An 18,042-nucleotide genomic window follows, 5' to 3' on the forward strand; every position below is an offset into this window, starting at 1 on the left:
TAGAAGATGCACCGATTTATTAATAGAATAAAAAATGAAATGTAGTGACATATTTTTTTCCACTATTAAAGCCATAGAGACAATTGGCGTCCCATTTATACACTTGATGGCATCATTCAGCAACTCATTCATAAACTCTGACACGTTCAGGTCAGGTATTGCAGAAAACATTTCCACAATGGAAGCAGCTTTCCTGTGTTACAAAGTGGATAGCTACGAGCAGCGTCCCCAAGGTTTCCAGCTGCATCAGTCTCTACTGGAGGCTTTCATATGTCCTCTGTTTTAATTCCTGAGACTTTCTCCACCTGGAAGAGTTTTCTAAAGCCTTTCAACAGCAACAGAGGAAAACAGCTCAACTTCTTGTGGGGTACAAACCCACTCTTCAGGCAACAGAATGCACTGATGGTTACAGGAAAATGGGCTCAATTCCAATACGCTGTGGGAATTATTCATTATAAGGTCCCTGATGACTATCAGCATTTTGAGGCAACGACAGAGGAAAGTGTTTATCATGGAACAGTTTGAATCATTACTCCGTTTCCTTTGTTTCTACTTTGACATTAAATTGTCACCCATGATTTTTGTTAACCATAGCTGCTGTGAACCATAACTGCTACAATTTATTATCAATACAGAGCTTGGTGTGATCTAGTGCTATCTGAAAGAAAGAGGAAACAATAAATAGGAAATATTACAATTAACTTTGCTATTTCCCCCTCTATATGAATATCCCTTAAATCAGGTACAGGAAAACAGGATAAGCTATGAAGATAATTAAAATATGCACTTGGGTTTCATTGGATTAAAAACCGTTGAAAACTTATCCCTTATGGACCCAAAGGAAGATACACATCCTATTATATCTGTCAGGGGACAGGATGTGTTTAGAAGCAGTAAGTCACAAAGTTTTCTCCTGTAGATACATATCTCCTGCACACTGTTTGGAACAGGTATCTGTGATACTGATTTGCAGAAAAGCCTTTGGCAAAACTCTGTTGTTTGCCTCTGACTGTCTTTATGTCAGGGAGGTACAAAACCCCATGAAGAGCTGAGCATGAGAATGTGAACCAAAGAAAAAAATGATAAGGACAGATGGTGAATCCCAAAATAAGTCTTCCTTAAAAACTAAAAACAACAGATCCTCTAAAATGAAGTGCATATTACTGGCACCGCAGGAGCCCAGAGATAACATAGAGCCCACAAGCCTGCAGAGAGTATCTCATCTGTAACCAGCTGGCTTGTCTGAACGTGGTAGTCATGTATCAGAGCAAGCTGGGGAGCCTCCTGGAGTCGCATTTACTGCCCGAGCATGGTCGTCCACATTGGAGAGGGATTTGGTAGTGGAGTTTTCAGACAGCACCAACTGTTCAGAGAGAGCAGGAGAAGCAACAGTCTGGTGAGCATGCTCACTCTCCTGTGTTGTAACAGTGGGAGCTGAGTTCTCCTTAGCTGTCCCAGCACGACTGTGTGACTGGCTGGCTTGTCTCCCTGCTTCTGCCTCCTGCTGCTGCAGCATCCGCTCCACCTCTATCTCAAGTTCCAGATTTTCCTCATCTGCCTCCACTTCCAGCTGCTGCATTAACTCCTCCAGCTTCCTGGCCTTGCGGAGTTCGTTCTGCTGTATGATGGTGCACAGGTGCTCTGTGAGGTGCTCCTTAATCTCTGTCTTGTGTTGGAGGTCCAGCTTGGCTGCCACGTACTCTGACTCAGCTTTTTCATATCGCTTCCTGCAAAATCATCAGCATTGCTCGTGGGTTAGTTCTCAAAGTGCTTTACGATCTGACAATCTGAAATGCAATGTGCTCTGAATGCATGATGCCAGCTATTTCAGGACATGCTGCTACGTTAGTTAAAAGGGAAGAAAAAAACCTAAGCATGAAGGCTTCAAATCATCCTCCTTTGACACACTGGCCTCTGTTGCTGCCAGTTTGTAGGAGTCAATTTGCTTGTCTGAAATACACAGACCGAATTGCAAGCAAGCATTTTTACTGCCTGTTTTAAGTGGCAGGAGGAAGAAAGCATCAGAAGCTGTAGTGTTTTCACACTTCTAACGAACAACTATCCAGCAAACTGCAACACAGCAAAGCAGTTTTGAGTCTTTCTAATCCAACCATCGGCACAACAGACACAGATGCTACGATGGTGCTGCACACACTTACACTTGGATCTGATCTAGATACATACTCTGCTGGCCACCCAGATACACATCCATAAAGTCACAGGCAGCACAGATCAACACAGCATCTGACATCAATAGTGATCGTAACTTCTGCGTGGCAACAGATGTAGAATGTCATTGTAAGCATTCCCCCAACACATATCTCCTGCCAATCTGTGTTTCCTGCCATGGCAAATATAGCCAAAAGGAAATATTCCAAGTATTTATTGAGGTCAACGTATCCAGGATATCTAACACTTTAATGGTTGCTATCCACGTTAGTGATGCATCTTCAACTACGTTCATTGGAACTGTATATTAATTCTGCTTCATTATTACAGACAGAGATGCAATCTTGCTCATCAGGAATGAGGACATGCAGCCTTCTGCAGAATGACAACGCAAAGTAGCTTACAAAGCGTTCATACAGCTGGTATTAGTAAGAAGTTGAATAAAGAATCCAGCAGTTTTATAAAAACACATTCAAATATCCAACTAAGCAGAGCAACAGAAAGACAGGAGAGTTATTTTAAACAGAAGATGTAGAAAATCCTTCCCAGATACGACTGATATGTAAAGGCTGCCTGCAGCAGGCCATTGAGACCCACTTCCATTGCCTTCACAAGAAAGTCAAGACTTCCCTGGGCCAAGCATCCAAAAATGGAAGAGCCAATACTATGCTGGAAGCTTCTGCACAGTTACACATTTGGGCCCAAATCACCTATCTTCTCCACATCATAATTATTAATCCATTCCACAGTAATTGTCAGGTGCCATTAACCACGTGTTCAGAGTTATTTAACACTGCACTTTGTGACCCACGGAAAAAGGCTGGGTTTTAGCCCAAAAACATAAGCCCAGGACTGAGAAAACTGCTTTCAAAGACACCACTTAAATCAGCTTTGGCTCGTATAACTGCAGCACTGTAATTCTGTAACTCACACCTCCAAATCCCTCTTTCACAAAAAGATTAAGTCCACCAAAGTCATTGTTTTAGAATTTCATCTCCTTTGTCTTACCAATATCCCTTCTGTTATCCCCACTAACAACTGCTCTCCAAAAGCCTCAGCTGATTGTTACATTCTCTTTTGCTATTCAGCATTTCAAAGAGACAAGCTATTAGAAAATTTGGATGAGGACATTTGCAAGAGGGTTTAGCAGTCTTAGAAAGCAGAGCTAAGCCAAAAATACACTGAAATGTTTCCCTCTTGAGAAAATGAAATTCATCATCCATATGCACTCAGCTACTGAAATCACAGTTAGCCTCCGATAGCTCAAATGATAATTATGCAACCCAAATCCTTAACTTTTCAGCTCCTACTGCTGTTTTGAAGACTAATTACCACACTTATTAGCCTGTGGTCGACATACAGTGGAATTCTTAAGTGGAAAGAGACGTTTCACACATTGAGTCTTGAACCAAAAACCGCCACCCAACATTTCCATTTTATTAAACGACTCCATAAACATGCCCATGTTTATCTACTGATGTTGTGGTTTACCCACAACTAATAGGGTGCCCCGATTAATTTCTTGCACTTAAGGAACTCATCAGAACCAGAGTGATTAAAGGCATGCTGTGAAGGGTGAAAGCTTACTTTTTCCTTCAGTTTTACATCCCAGTTCCAAAAGCACTTCAGCAGAGCTCTGTTTTAAGCTTAATTGGTCCCACAGATTCTAGCAGGACCAGACCTGTCATCAAAAGGCAAGTTTCCCTGAAAAGGACTTTCATTTAGGGTTTTTTAAAAAGATCTCTTTCCCCTGAGAAGAAATAAACAACCTTGAAACAATAAAGCAGGGCTTAAGGACAACTGCACAGTTGAAGCAGTAAGTATGCCTCATGACAGCACCAAGTTGGAAAGCACTGCCTGCTGTCGGAAAACCCACTTCAGTTTCCAGATTCCAAGGGAAAAACGAGGAAATAAAAAATGCACTTTCACCTCAAGGTTTCAAAGACCGTCTGCTTTAAGAGCACATTATTTCAACAACCCAGCTCCATTACTGCTTCACTGAGTAGAAACTGCATTTGCTCCCTCTGCTCAGGCAAAGCTGTTCCCTCCTCCCTGTCTGGCACTTACCGGGCATAGGAGTAGTCCAGGCTGGCCTGATCAATGCGGTTTCTCAGGATGCCAATGTCAGCAGATACCATGTCATCTAAAGCTTGTAACTCCTTCTGAATCCTTTTTAGCTTCACCGTTTCAGCTTGAGTTCTTTTGGATCTGCAAAAAGGAAAACAGATGTTTTTTCTTTGCAAGCCTCTTTTCTTGATATAATGGGCTTCATTACGTTTGCAAAGCAACTACTCTGTCTGTCTTTAAGAGCTGCTCAGAAGGGTACTCCTTTATGGTTTAAGACTTTTGATCTTATTTAATATCCACAGGGATCTAAAATGTCTGCTATTAAGGGACTACAGCAAAATTACGTAATGACTATAATGAAACTGCCTAAAATGGATTGTGTTTCTTCACTGAGGAAACACACAAGAAGTTGCTGTATCTAAGTTGCTCTCGGCATAAGGAAACAGGAAATGGCTTTGGGGGAGGTTGAGGGAGAGAGTAAGAGGGGGAAGGGTATTTAGTCCTACAAATATCCCCTTTCAAAGAAGTCCAGCTAGAAGGGGCCAAAAAGCCACCTAACCTAAGCTTGATTTTCCTTTTGTAAAATTATTCCCAAAAGTCCTGGCCAAACCCCAATGAAGTCAATGGAAAGTTTTACCTCAAACTCAAAGGACTGAAACCAAGTCTTATGCAACCTCTTTCAGCTCTGCCTATTCATTCCCAAGTTCTGAAAACTGAATGTTGCTCAGGGCAGCAAGCTTCGGTGGACTTCACTCTAAGGCAAACTAAGCAACTTTCAACAAGATTTTTACACCACATCACTTAGCAACTGTTATTCTTCCTCACCAGCAAAACTGTGCTTTCCAGACACTGCTTCAGCCCAAAGCACACACTTGAAAAGCAAGAGCAGATGCGAAGTGACACCACCTCCTCTCATCTGATCAGCTGATGCAGGCGGACAGATACAGACATCCTTCAGTACTACTTAGAGACTGAAGGCCTTTGAATCTCAGGTGTGGCTCCTTGGCCACCACCTTCCATGTCTTCCTTCCTCTCCTTATGCCAGCCTGGCATTGTCCCACAGTGACTCAGACCACACTTGTTGCTTATGTCCTCCTGGCTAAAGGAAATTAAATCTTCAGAACATCAAAGACAATCTTCTGCACAGTACTGATATTAATCCATCTCTGCTACTCAAGAGCTTCAATGGGCAGAACGTGACATGGGCCTGGGAGACTGTGCTCCAGAAAGCTGTACATCACCTTCCCTGACTCAGTGCTATCGCTGCTCCAATATTTTTCTTCACAAACCTTGCCTTACTTGCAGTCTTACCTATCTTGTTGGACAATATTGTCTTAAAGTCTGATCACCAGAAGAATAAGAGCTAACAACTGCGAGAACACATGAATTTATACATATTTTAATCAGCTAAGTGTAAAGTTTGCTAGTTTTCTCCTTTCAACACTTTCCACGTACTAGTAGTCGGACTCAAAATGCTTGTGGCAAGCGTGTAAATCACAGGGAAACATATGTCACAGCTGCTAATTTGTGGTGCAAAGAGAGCAGGAAGGAATGAGATTTTAAAAGATATGCAGATATGGTTGCAGACTGGAAGTAACCTCTTTCTCAGCCTCAGCCCGCATTGCAGCACAGCCCCTTACCTCTCAGCAATAGCTCTGGCCAGAAGTGCCTTCTTGCGTTTATTCTTCTCTTCTATCAGCCGCTGCTCTTGCTGGAGGATCTCCCACCGGGATTTTTCCTGCCTGCTCATTGACAAAAAGATCCAAATTGACAGCAAGTTCAATTCGCTCCCTGTCCTCCACACAAGGCCGGTGCTAAGCACCATGTTTCTTGCAGCAAACTCCAAATAGGCTGAAGGAACAATAAACAATGTTCTGCAAGTCACTGAGGCCAACAAGCATTCCGTTTTCTTACTAGCTGCTGCAAGTTATCTGTTCAGTTTGCCACCACAGCCCCTTCTTTATCTTGTCAGACAGATACTCTGTCTGCTTTGTAACAGAGCACCCAAATAATTAAACTGATATAAAGAGCTGATAAAAATTACAGTTAAATTGAGGAAAACAAGAATTTCCTTTTATCACCATGGAAAGGGTTACATGGATTCTGTTTTCTAGGCCACACCTACCAATAGACACAACTGATCCCAGAGGATGGAAGTCAAGGTTCTAAGTGAGAGGGGACAACCTGTGTGAACACAACTGAGTAGGATTAAGGAGAAACAAAATCTGCTTTGTCACTTTTCCAACCATTACGCCTTCTCCTGAGAAGTCTCTGTTCCAAGGTCTTGCTCAGTTTAACAATGCCAAAATAACTCAGCTATGTTTATTTTAAAAACCATTTCTGAACATCTCTTCAGACTTCTCACCATTCTATTCCTGAAACCACATACTGAGAAAAAATGTGGACAAGATTTAAACTGGACTGTGCAGACTTGGATAACTTCAGCAGATTTGTGGGTGGTTGTGGCACCCAGATGTCATCTGCACACTACACAGCAAAAAGCTTCTCTGCTATGCTTCAACTATCCACTGACCACAGCCAGAAAATGTATTGTTCACCACCAGGAAGGAGCTGAACAGCCAGTGCACCTGGTGAGCACAGCAATTGGGTACTGCTCTGTGGAGTGCAGCTATTCTGGTGAAGGGACAGCTCTCTGCAGGTGGGTGATCCCAGCCAGGAGATCGCTCAGCCAGCAGCTGCTGCCCCTCATGATCTATCTGTGAGAAGCAAGACATCCTGCTGCTGCTCCTGGAACTGGACTGAAGCCTCTACAATGGGAAGCACCTTTGGTCCCCTCTAAGATCCTACGGGCAGTTTTATCCAGGCAAGAGAATCATGTGCAGAACTGTGTGCACTCAGGAGAAAAAAGAAAACTTGCACTTGGATACAGGCAGGAAAAAAACCCACCAAGAGGTAAAAACAAGTCTTCTCACATTGAAAATGCCTGCCCTCTGTGGCATTTAGACAACAGCACATAGGCTCAGATATAGGCTACTCTCTGTATTCTGGATGATGGAACAAAGTAACTGCCACATGCAGTCAGACTCCAAACTGTTCAGTACTTTTTCCTTTCTCTCTCTCACAGGTACCAGTCTGATGCTTTGGGGAGAGACAGACACCTCACTATGGGCTTATTAACAATAAGAACTTGAATCATGAAAGACAGAGAACTCTTTAAAATGGAAATGTTATCTCCTTACCAGGAGATATTAATAAATCTGCAGTGATGTAACTGCGTTCCCCCTTCACAATGAATCTACTTTCAAAAGGTAAAGCTACTTGCTGTTATGGATGCTGACCTGCTGACACAGGTGAGATTAGATCTTCATAAATCATGAAAACAGACCTCCTTGTTTCACAGTCCTGCTGCTACAGGGAATTATTCAGACAGTCATGGTGCTTTTCTGCATGGGTTACAAGAGAATTTGGTGCTGAATCAGGTCTACCCGACTGACTAGAGATGAAAAACAAAGGCTCAATGCAGAGGAAGCAAACATCATCTCTCAAACCTCGCTATTAGATAAAGTTCAATATTCAATTTCACTCCACTGTAGAACAAAAGAATAAATCCATACAGGGCAAAACCAATCCCCCAATTTTACCAACTTACTAACAATTCCACTTTCTTTTTCTCCACTTTGGTGCTGGGCTTTGGAGGGGGGTTCCGGGCACTGTCATTGCCATTACAAGGATCAGCTGGCGTCAGTTCCTTCTGCTGATCTCCACTGTCACATTGCCTTTGATCTGCTGGAGGACGATGCGGTGGTGGCATGGGTTGCTGAGGATGACAAGGTTTATGTTTCGACACAGACAGCAACTGCTCAGGAGGAACGGAGGCTGCTCCACCCTGCAGTCCCAGCTTCTGGCATTGTTGCTGGAGAACTTTTTCTCGCTGCAATTGCTTCCGATTCTTATTTGCAGGGTGGGGACGCCGCAGCTGCTCCGAGGGCTCAGATAAATCTGTCAGTGGATGAGGGGGAGAAAGTGAATTAAAAGCAGGTCTTAGGACCAAACGCGCTGTAAATTAGCTTCACTCATTAGGACAAGACGTGCCTGGGTGTCACGGGAAAGCATCCTGAGGAAAATCCAGAAGCCCAGAAACGTTTTGTTGCTCTACGAATCGAAAGCTTTAGGGGATCCGAGCATCCGAAACGAGGGGAGGGAGGAATTAAGGGTTTGTAGCAAGGGGCTAAAGGAGGAACTTTAAGGAGGCGTGGAGGGGGGGGGGACAGACAAAAGCAGAGCCACAGGACAGCCGCAGGCCGTCTGCTGGGCAAGTCGGGTTCCATAAAGCCAAGAATGGGGGAGAACAAGGCAAAGACGGGCAGAGAGGTGCACGAGGGGGCCGGAGGACAGGCGGACGGAGGGGACGGCTAGGAGGGCGGAGGACCCACCGGCCGCACCGCACCACTTCCCCTCGAGCCCGGCCGCGCCCCGTACCTCGCTGCAAGCGCCGCAGCTCCTCCTGCGTGAACCCAGCCCAGGCCTCAGCGCCGGCCATGGCGCTTCCTCCTTCCGCGCCACGCAGGCCCCGAGGCTGCCCGGCCGCCGCCGCACCGCCCGCATCAGGCGAACGCCGCGGACAGCCCCGACCGGCAGCGCGAGGTCCTTCGGGCTACCATAACAACACTGTGGGGCTTCGCGTTTCCATGGCGACGCGGTGGGGCAAGATGGCGGCCCGAAGGGACGCGAGAAGCAGGCCTAGGGCCCCGTCTGCGGGACTCCTTAACAAAGCAGCGTTAAAGAAGCAACACCACGACGCCCTGGCCGTTTTTAGATTGTAGTAGGGCAGTTTATAAGAACCAGTAAGATATTTTCTTCACTGCATCTCAGAACTGTGTTTATCGGGGCACAAAAAGCACAATTTTTGGACCTGTACACTGAGGGAGACATGAGCCCAAGGCACGTGTTCTCTGTGGAGACCCAGCCCATACAAAATTACAAAGAAATGCGAGGACATATGATTATCTCAATGCTAATTTGTCAGATATCCCTTTCTGGGAGGGATGGGCTGCTGATAAACCATGTACTGCCACATTTCTGAGAAGGATCCAAGCAGTGAACAATGGGGTGAGGTGGAGGGGCAGGAGTGCCACACACAGCCCTATCTTCAAAGTGGGAAGTTGGAAATACAGACTGCTAGCTTTTAGCAGATTGTTCCTTTAATCAGGATGATCTCCTCAGCCATGCTTTTCAAATGTTATATACAGCACCACACACACCATGATGTACATGCATACTTCCATCCTTATATGGAAACTGAAAGTCTTGCCATGTTCAGTGATATTCTCTCCCTAGCCATGAAAACATGCATGCTTCCCAGCCAGCCCAAACTCTAGCAGCTGCTTGAAGCCTAGCACAGGTCTTGCAGATGAGCTTACCTCCCTTTGGGAAATTGTTAGGTGGAAAACACAAGCCTCAGGCTTAGCTGAAGCAATCCAGTGGGCCGGAGGCTTAAATGTGTCATCAGCAATAAAATGGGGATGTTATTCAGTGCCTAACAACATCCCTCATGGTTTCCAGTCTGTGAGGGATTAGTCAAGCTCTGAAGAACTGCTATCTCCTAGAACAAACTCATTATTTGATGACCACATATGAGTTCACAATTTATTGCAGCAGCAGTTCTAACTGCTCCAGCATGACTAACACATCTCATAAATACCAGCCCTACTCAGAGGAGATGAGATCCTGAACTGCCACTTGCGGCCAGGTTTCAAACGTTTCAGCTGGGATTTGGCCTTTGGGGAGCAGACACATCACTATTTTTCACCGGAAGCTTGGTTGTGGGCCAGGGTGAAACAGAGACATGGCAGACAGCCAGGGGAGAAGAAGCAGAGCACGTTTATCTCTATTCTGTCATAGACATCCCCGGGTCTGCTCATGGTCATCACCAACGAGGGGCTTGAGAGTGCAGGATGGCCCCTTGGGCTGGATTACAGCTTGCTCTGGGAAACATTACCAAGCACAGAGAAGATCGAATGGGAACCATAACCTTGCCTTGACTCACATGCTCTCAAAATCCATGAAGCCCAGATAGCAGAACCAGGTGTCAACTGGATTTTTATGGTGCATTAGTGTTGGCCAGCATCACAGGAAACTTAATTCCCTTGTAGATGCTTGTATTGAAATCAGGAATCTAAATCTGTCTTGATACCTAAATCACTGCAGTGGGCTGAGCTGAAACCACAGGTACCAACCAAACAAGCCTCATGAAGCACAAACTCCAGATCTCATTCCTGAACATTAGTTCTTTCTTCTCTTCCAAGTTTTAATGCTGCAAACAAAAAATGAAGCACCATATTCTCTTTATTGCAGCAGATATTCCAGGCATAAAACTCCCATGTGTTTTATAGAAAAAGCATAAAGACTTTTGGAGTTGTTAACTACAATGCTATGGGCAAAGCAGCAATCTGCTTTAACAGTTTCCATCAGCCAAAGGTTTAATTACCAGCAGTTGGGCCAGCCTTCTCCAGGAACAATTATAACCCAGTGAAGTCATTTCACAGGGCATTTACCAGCAGCAGATTCAGAAAATGGAGGCTGTTCATGTTCCCTGGCTGATTAAAGGCACGTGAGCTTAACATGAAACTAATGTTTGACACCTAGGAAGAAGTATTTTCTGAGCAAACACAGGTTGGGCAATGAAAGTAGAAACCTTATTTCTCATCCCCGCTTTGGGATAGAGACAACAGACAGCCCAAACCCTCTTTTTACACCTGGGGCCGTATTAGACTTCTGTATCATTTTGTGATTCAAGAGCTGCTACCTCATGAGCAGATCTCACGATGTCTGTAACTTCTGTGCCCATTTTCTGTTGGTCTGTTTAGTCTATTGCCTCTTGAAAGCAGCAAGTAGCATGAGATCACTCTTTTTTCCTTAGAGATTCCCAGATCATTATGGACTCATCCTCACAGATCAGCAATTTTGACTCTCTAGGGCAGACCTCAGCTGACATTTCAACCCAGGAAGGACACAATTTGTACCAGGACCTTACTGACACTGGTTTAGCTCAAACTGCATTTCTGTTTTACAGAGCCAAATCACCAAGTCCAGCCAAGCCAGGTTAATGCATGAGCAAGGAGCAAGCCCTGCCTTTCGAGAATTAATGTCTCATTCAAAGGATGCTTTTGACAATTTATGCTAAGGAAGTTTATCTTACTGATTCGCAGCTGTACTACCCAGGAAGGTTCTGAACATGAGATGAGTAACAATTCTGGGTAATTAATTTCTTAGCATAGCACTGAAAGCAAGAGTGCACTTGATGCCCTCCTCCTCTGCAGCCTGATGAAGGCAACTGGGATTTTCTCATGGTCCAGCAGGCTGTGGATTAGAGAACACAGCATCGACACTGGCCTCTGCATTCAGCTTTCTTTTATTTTTAAATTTATTTACTTACTGGCTAAATACCCCCCAAAGACTCTTCATTAAAGAACACCAGACACAGAAACCAAGGTAGAAATTAGTCTTGCTGAGCCTCAGGCCCTGATCCAAACCAGCATGCAAGCTTGTGCTCAACCTCAGCCATGTGCTAGAGCCACAGCCTTTAACCAAGCCACCCCAGGGCAGTGCCAAGACACCCAGCTCAGCAGCAACACACCCCGATCCAGCATTAGGAACCTGGAGCTCAGCCCATGGCAGGATGAGGCTCTGTGTGCCACAAGGATCTCAGCTCTGGGATAGGCTAACAGAAGTGTGTGCCCTGTTCTGCCTTGGCTCCATCTTCCCAGCATCTGTTCTCCTACACTGCAATCAAATGAGCACCATCATCTCTGGCACAGCAGCAGTCTGGGCTTTTTGGAATTTCTTAGTGGGAAACAGAAACCCACTTATCTAAAGAGCTAACAGGTGAAAAAACTACACTGGAAAACTGCTTCTTAAACCATGGAAAACAGTGGTTTTCAACATCTTTTGATTAGTGGATCTTTATGCATTTTGTAGCAAAGAAGTACACTCTAACATGGTAAGCTTAAGGCTAGGACCTCATCTCCTCTGAGCCACCATTCACCATTCAGGGTCAAGATCTAAATCTCAGTGAAGAGGGGACACATACTCCCAACAGGTTTCATGACGTTTCTTTAAATTTCCTAACTGCATCACTCAGTGGATAAGTCATAACTCAAACGCATAGAAAAAAATTAGAAAGCAGTTGCTTTAATTTTAACCACTTGTGTTAAAAACTGTCATATCAATTGTCAAAACAATTGATAAAACTGGAGGCTTGAAGAGAAAATTGTGAAACATTTGTTAGTTTTGGCATAGAATCAGTTATTAGAACCACTACACACACAAAAACATTGAATTTCATCAAACAAACTTATTGTTGTTACACGCTCAAGTGAATGAACTGCAGTTGTTTAGTCTCAATGGGAGAGAATTACATGGAAGAAGACACGATTGTTGTTTTTACATATATAAAATGCAGCTGTAAAGAAGTCTGGGGTGGAAAAGTGAAGAAGAAAGCTGGATGTGAGGAAGTGCTTCCCAGCACTGAGGGCAGCAAACTGATGAGAGAATTGGCTTCAGAAAAGCACAAGGTCTCCACCACTAGATATTTTTAAGAATAAACATCTGTCAGGCAAGACAGAGCAGAGGTCAATGCAGTCCCAGGATAACGAGATGTGGTTTTCAGTGGTTTCAGATGTGTGGATCCCCACACAAGTTCTAGAGGAGATGCAGATCCATAGACACCCCATGGGTCCAGGCTGCTGTACAGAAATTCTGACCTCTATGCTGAGCAATTGTTGCCAGCACATTGGAACTGGGTCTTGTTCCCATGACCAGGATGCTTCCCACACCATTCTCACCTCCTGCAGCCATCACAGCCTTATCACTCCGCTCACAGACACGGCTGTGCCACCCCTGGTGGCAGCCAGCTCTGAACCAGTCATCATGCTCCTCTTAGGGCAAGACAGAAGGATGGGTGTTAGCCAAACCCAAAGCCAGAAGTAGACCATTATACGATGTGAAAAATCACACCAAATACCCCCCTGTGCCCCTTGCAGTCTGTGACTCGTGAATGCCCACTTGTGACCATCAGCTCACCATGAATTTCACAAAAGCTCACGTGTTTACAGGTATTCTTCAGCAAGGAACTGCCACTTACTGAAAAAGGGTTTTGAAGGAGGACCTTAAAGGACTGCTGAAATGCAGAGAGCTTGGTTCTTAAAGCTCTAGATGGTAACTTCCTTTTACGACTCCAGAAAACCACCCCTTCAAGGCAGGAGCTGCCTTCCAAAAGGTTTGGGTAGAAGCTGCTTTTCAGCAGTCTCTCCAAGGGAAGCATTTTCTTTAGTTAAGTCCTGGCACAACGGCAGGCCCAAATGACACCCCCAAGGCTTACCAGGGTCACATGTGTTAACGAAGATGTCCAAACCTTCATTAGTTAGCATCAACCGAGAGTTCTGAGCTTGAGCTATAAACACTGTAAATAAGCAGGCTGAAGGCCAGGGAGGCTTAGCAGCTCTTTGATGAGGAATCCAAGATTGCTGGAGAGAGTACCACACCCTGGCTGTGAACATGGATGTCACAGATCTCAGCTAGCAATAAATTAGCAGTTCAGTAAGGAATGCTTCAATTAAAATAGGGGCAACCAAAATTAGACCCTTTACTACTGCAGCAGTAAGGTGAAAACAAGGATGATGGGTTTCTTCTGGTTGCCAAAGTAAAAACATTGGTGGAAAATCCTAGTTTTGGAGCCAAGGTGAAGATGAATTATTTTTAGTACAACCAGAAAAACTCATTTCATTTTGGGTCAAGCAGAAATATTCAGACTGACCAGTAACAAAGTACTCTGGTTTGCTTCAAACTACCTAACCTTTTAAAAAGTCAAACTAAAACCCTCAACTTCCCCTTCTTTTAAATTAAGGTCCATCTGAAAAATGAAGAAAACCTGTCTTTAAACTCAGTGATCTTCAGTAAAGCAAACTGCTTCAGCCTGAGAACGCTGATGTGAAGCATTTTGATATTTAAGGAAGGAAAGAAGGACGCCTATTGTTTTGCCTTGTCGTTGACTGACTGCAGCCCGGAGTTGGGAGTTATTTTGGTTGCCTTCCTTTTCCCAGGAGATTTCATTTTTTAACTCAAGTAATACTCTCTCCTAATTCAGTTTGAAGTACAAATGACCAGACTCAGTAAGGCTCATGAGAACATGGTTGAGCTGCCAGTTTGCACAAATAGCAGGCAAAACAGTTCAGTTCAATTCCCCCCCCCCTTTGCATTTTGGGCTTCCTTTGAAATTGTACCTGGACTTCAGAGGCAGCGCGGGGTCCTCAGGACCAGCAGCCCCTCAAACACACACAGCAAAACCATACAAGCCTGCATGCTCTGCCATGTAACCTGCACACCACAAAAATTCAGATGCCATCTTCAGCTCTGCAAAATATTAAGCCAGGCATTTAAGATTCACCCAATGATTAAGCATGAGCAGCTTGTAATTGTTTCCAGATTCCATTCCTAGCAGGAGGAAGGGCTCCACAATTCCTGTCTGCGTGCTCAGTATAGCAATGCACTCCCAAACAGACTGAAGATGGGTCTAAGAGGACAAACTGTTACTCTGGAGCTTTGCAGCTGGGACCAAGCCAGCATTACCTTTAAATACAACACAATCAGCTTGCAAAAGCAGGACTATGTAACCAGCATGCATCAGGGTATGCCCGTATCATCTCTGTAGCAACACCTGTGTAGCAGCAACTAGAAACCCTCTTACACATGTTGAGATTCAGCCTGCATTTTTTCATCTGATTTGGGAGCATTAAATGAAGATCAACTGTTGGAATCAGCCTCATTTAGGGAAGCAGGCTGTCTCTGCTCAAGACAGGACCTTTGTCCTGCAGGTATTATAGGAAGCTCCCAAGATCCAGGCTTCCTGCAGAAGTCACAACTTGACCCAGCAAGCATCTGGAGAGACTTGCCTCATGCCCCAGTCCCTTCCCTCCATGCCAATCCAGTGATATATTTTTTCCCCAGACTGCTTGGCCACAAAAAGAGAGATTTTAAACCTTCCTCAGGGCTTCAGCCTGAGCCTGAAAGTAAACTCGGGTCTCCCCATCTGCCTTTGAACACAGTGGGGATCTGCTCCAGCAGGTTAGCTCTCAGGGGCCACATTGCTCTCCCTGCAGCTAAACCAGATGACATGTGAAATGGCAAGTACCTCTTAATTTTTGTTACTTTTAAACAGGATAGTTTAAAGGCTATGGTATTTTTTATTATTATTGCTACTATTTTACTGGCAAATTTAGTGCACTGCCTTCCCTCCTTAATGAAGGGGAACCAAGGGCTGGTGCTGTGCTCAGCTTCTGCTGTGGATAACCATAACCTTACCTCCCCATTCTCTATTCCCCCAGAGAGAAAGCAGCTTTCATCAGCTTGAACCATTTTTCTTTCCATGCTTCTTTATCTTCACCTTCTCTCCAAGGTTCCATTTATTTCCAAGCTCATGCCCAAGACAAGGACCTATGGCTTATGCCACCCCTTCATATGCAAAAACAGAAGGGTCCTGATCCTGGATGGAAACCCCGATGCCTTCCTTGAGATCATCTCTGATCAAGGGAGAGGGGTTCATCACCTCCTTAATCTGTCTCTGTGGCGAGATGGGAAGGAAACAGCAGCACCAATGGGCAGAGACTACCCATTGGAATCATGCAGCCATCCAGTTCCACTGGGATTTCTCCTCTGCGGACTGAGCTGAGTTTGCACTCTCCAAGCACCATCACCTATGGGAAAGCCACACTGCAGGAACGAAGGGCAGGGCTTTGGTTTTGAAGCCAGGACAGATTTGCCCCTCACCACTAACTCACAGCCCCCCCATGGGCTGCTGCAGCATGGAAGCCATTAACATTTAAAAATACTTGCAGGAATGGGAAGGAGAAAAAAAAAAAACAGTATTTGCAGAGGCCCATTCCTCAGCACACTTTCATGTGTGCCAAAGTTTGTTGGCATGGCTCTGAGTTTGATAGGGAACATCTGGGCTGCTGTTGCTGCCTGGATGCTGGCTGAGGGCAGCAAACAAAGAGGGTTTGTGCAGGAATGTGTGGGAAGGGGGTGGCTCAGAGGCAAAACACAAGAATACTCAGTGGAGAAAGCCGAATGCACACCCTGGTTTTTTCCAAGGGGATGTGAGCCCCCCCCCTTCCCCATTTTTAATCTCCAGAGCATGTTACAGCTACAATAGCAAGCAAAGCTCCAACGTGGCTCAGCGTCCTGCTACCTGTGATCAAGTCAAGTGTGTAAGGAGGTGCTTGGGAGCTCCCAAGGGTGGATTGCACATCAAGACTGCCACCTGGAGCTAGATTTCCACTCCTTCCACCTCCAGGGCCCCTCAAAATCACTCCAGAGGAGGTAGCTGGGAAGGGCATAGGACAAGCATCCCCCTTGCTTCCTCCTGCTTTGCCTCTGTGGTTTCCCCTCACTCCCGGGCTGGGCAGCCTTTGGGAAAGATCTGCTGTCATTCTGGACAATTTTGGACCTTGCAGTAGAGGTTCATTAGCATCTCTAACAACTTTGGGGACCCACACGCAGCAAAGTCATACCTGCAGGACTTTGATGTTGGAGGCCATGAAGGATGCTGAGTTTTGATGATACCCAAGGAAGGAAAGGAGGTCACATGCTGTTACTGGCTCAGCACCTGTTTTTTCACCTGAGCTTGTCCCTGGAACAACAAAGAAGAGCACAGGAAGGGGTCAGCATGGTTCATTTGCCCCTTGGCCACAGCCTGCCCCGTGGAATCCAGCTGAGGAGCTGCCAGTGCAGTGGGCTGGTGGGGAAATACTTGTGAGCTCCTCTTGCAGGCAAGGGGAGCTCAAACATTTGTTTCATCTTGGAAGAAATTGGCACACATTCCCAAGTTGTCCAAACATTTGGCTTCTGTATTTCCACCAGTGACACACCCCAGGATTTCTAATTGAAAAGGTCTTTTCTCTTCAGGATTAGTCTGCTTGTAGGAAAAAAAATCTACTATCAAAACAGGAGGCTTGAAATTATCAAAGAAAAATATTTTCACTGACCTAGAAATGTCATACCCTTTGTTGTTTTGGTTTGCACATTTTTAAGGACTCTTCATCTCCATGAGAGAAAAGAAATACTGTCAGTATCTAAAAAAATGCCAACAGAAGGAGAAAGTTATTAATTACCAACATCTATTTTTAACCTGAGAACACCAGCCATGTCTTTAGACAGCAGTCGGATCCGTTCCCCTTGAGGTTCTGCCATTGAGTATGTAAGTGCTTTGAAGCCAGATAGGATTCTGCGGGTGGGAAATTCCCCATCTCTTGAGTGATAACAGCAGTTGTTACAGATAGGTAAGAGCTGAGAGCAACTCTGAAGAGTTTCTGTTCAAGAAACATCTAGATGATGCACTGAGGGGCATGGTTCAGTGGGGAACACTGGTGATAGGTGGACAGCTGGATGGGATGACCTTGGTGATCCTTTCCAGTCTCGGTGATTCTATGGTTCTGCAATTGCCCTGCTGGATGCTAAAGCCAGCTTCTGGTGTCACACGCCTCTGCCATCTGTCTGCCACTGAAAATGAAGTGCCCAGTTCTTTCTCCTTCTCCGTTCCGTAACTCAAAGGATGAGACAGATTTTTCTGAACGCTTCCAAGAAGTTTGCCACCAAGCCAGGGCCAGGCATGCAAACCTTCAACCTGAGATGTGAATGTTTGCAAAAGTTATTAGCTTATGAAAACAGCTCTAATGGAAACTGTTTTACTGCCATAATTTTAGTGCTACGAACAGAGCCTGCTGCAATATATAACATTATCAAGTGCCTGTCAGCATTTAATAGAAGCTGTAATTAACTGCTGTGGAAGAA

The 18,042-nt window shown here is 45.0% G+C and overlaps 1 protein-coding gene and 1 long non-coding RNA gene across 3 annotated transcripts; both read right to left on the reverse strand.

Moving 5' to 3' along the window:
• On the reverse strand, window positions 1-8,737 carry GORAB (golgin, RAB6 interacting). Of its 2 annotated transcripts, XM_065744203.1 has the most exons (5): window positions 8,677-8,737; window positions 7,851-8,196; window positions 5,877-5,978; window positions 4,237-4,377; window positions 1-1,727 (listed from the first exon to the last, which is right to left on the reverse strand). In XM_065744203.1, exons 1-5 carry the CDS (start codon window positions 8,735-8,737, stop codon window positions 1,256-1,258), a joined length of 1,122 nt encoding a protein of 373 aa, XP_065600275.1. In that variant the 3' UTR covers window positions 1-1,255. The 2 variants fall into 2 exon arrangements, with proteins under 2 accessions (XP_065600275.1, XP_065600283.1); XM_065744211.1 differs by lacking the exon at window positions 1-1,727 and having other exon boundaries at window positions 4,233-4,377.
• A 5,789-nt stretch (window positions 8,738-14,526) lies between these two features.
• LOC136053682 (uncharacterized) lies at window positions 14,527-17,297 on the reverse strand. Its single transcript, XR_010622665.1, has 3 exons — window positions 17,253-17,297; window positions 16,764-16,882; window positions 14,527-14,607 (listed from the first exon to the last, which is right to left on the reverse strand). It is a non-coding gene; the product is annotated as an uncharacterized LOC136053682 (long non-coding RNA).
• Between the last annotated feature and the right edge of the window lie 745 nt (window positions 17,298-18,042).

Source organism: Cyrtonyx montezumae, unplaced genomic scaffold, assembly GCF_038088225.1.
Source record: "Cyrtonyx montezumae isolate F1298 unplaced genomic scaffold, pur_monq_1.0 scaffold_1, whole genome shotgun sequence".
Classification (NCBI taxonomy): domain Eukaryota; kingdom Metazoa; phylum Chordata; class Aves; order Galliformes; family Odontophoridae; genus Cyrtonyx; species Cyrtonyx montezumae.

What these genes read in the sequence shown, in the direction of transcription:
- GORAB (XM_065744203.1), bottom strand. Translation starts at nt 8,737, where the DNA reads ATGGCCGGCGCTGAGGCCTGGGCTGGGTTCACGCAGGAGGAGCTGCGG. An exon ending in GCTGCGGCGCTTGCAGCGAG is followed by an intron (nt 8,197 to 8,676) that starts GTACGGGGCGCG and finishes ATCCACTGACAG; the next exon opens with ATTTATCTGAGCCCTCGGAG. An exon ending in GCCAGAGCTATTGCTGAGAG is followed by an intron (nt 4,378 to 5,876) that starts GTAAGGGGCTGT and finishes TCCTTTTTGCAG; the next exon opens with ATCCAAAAGAACTCAAGCTG.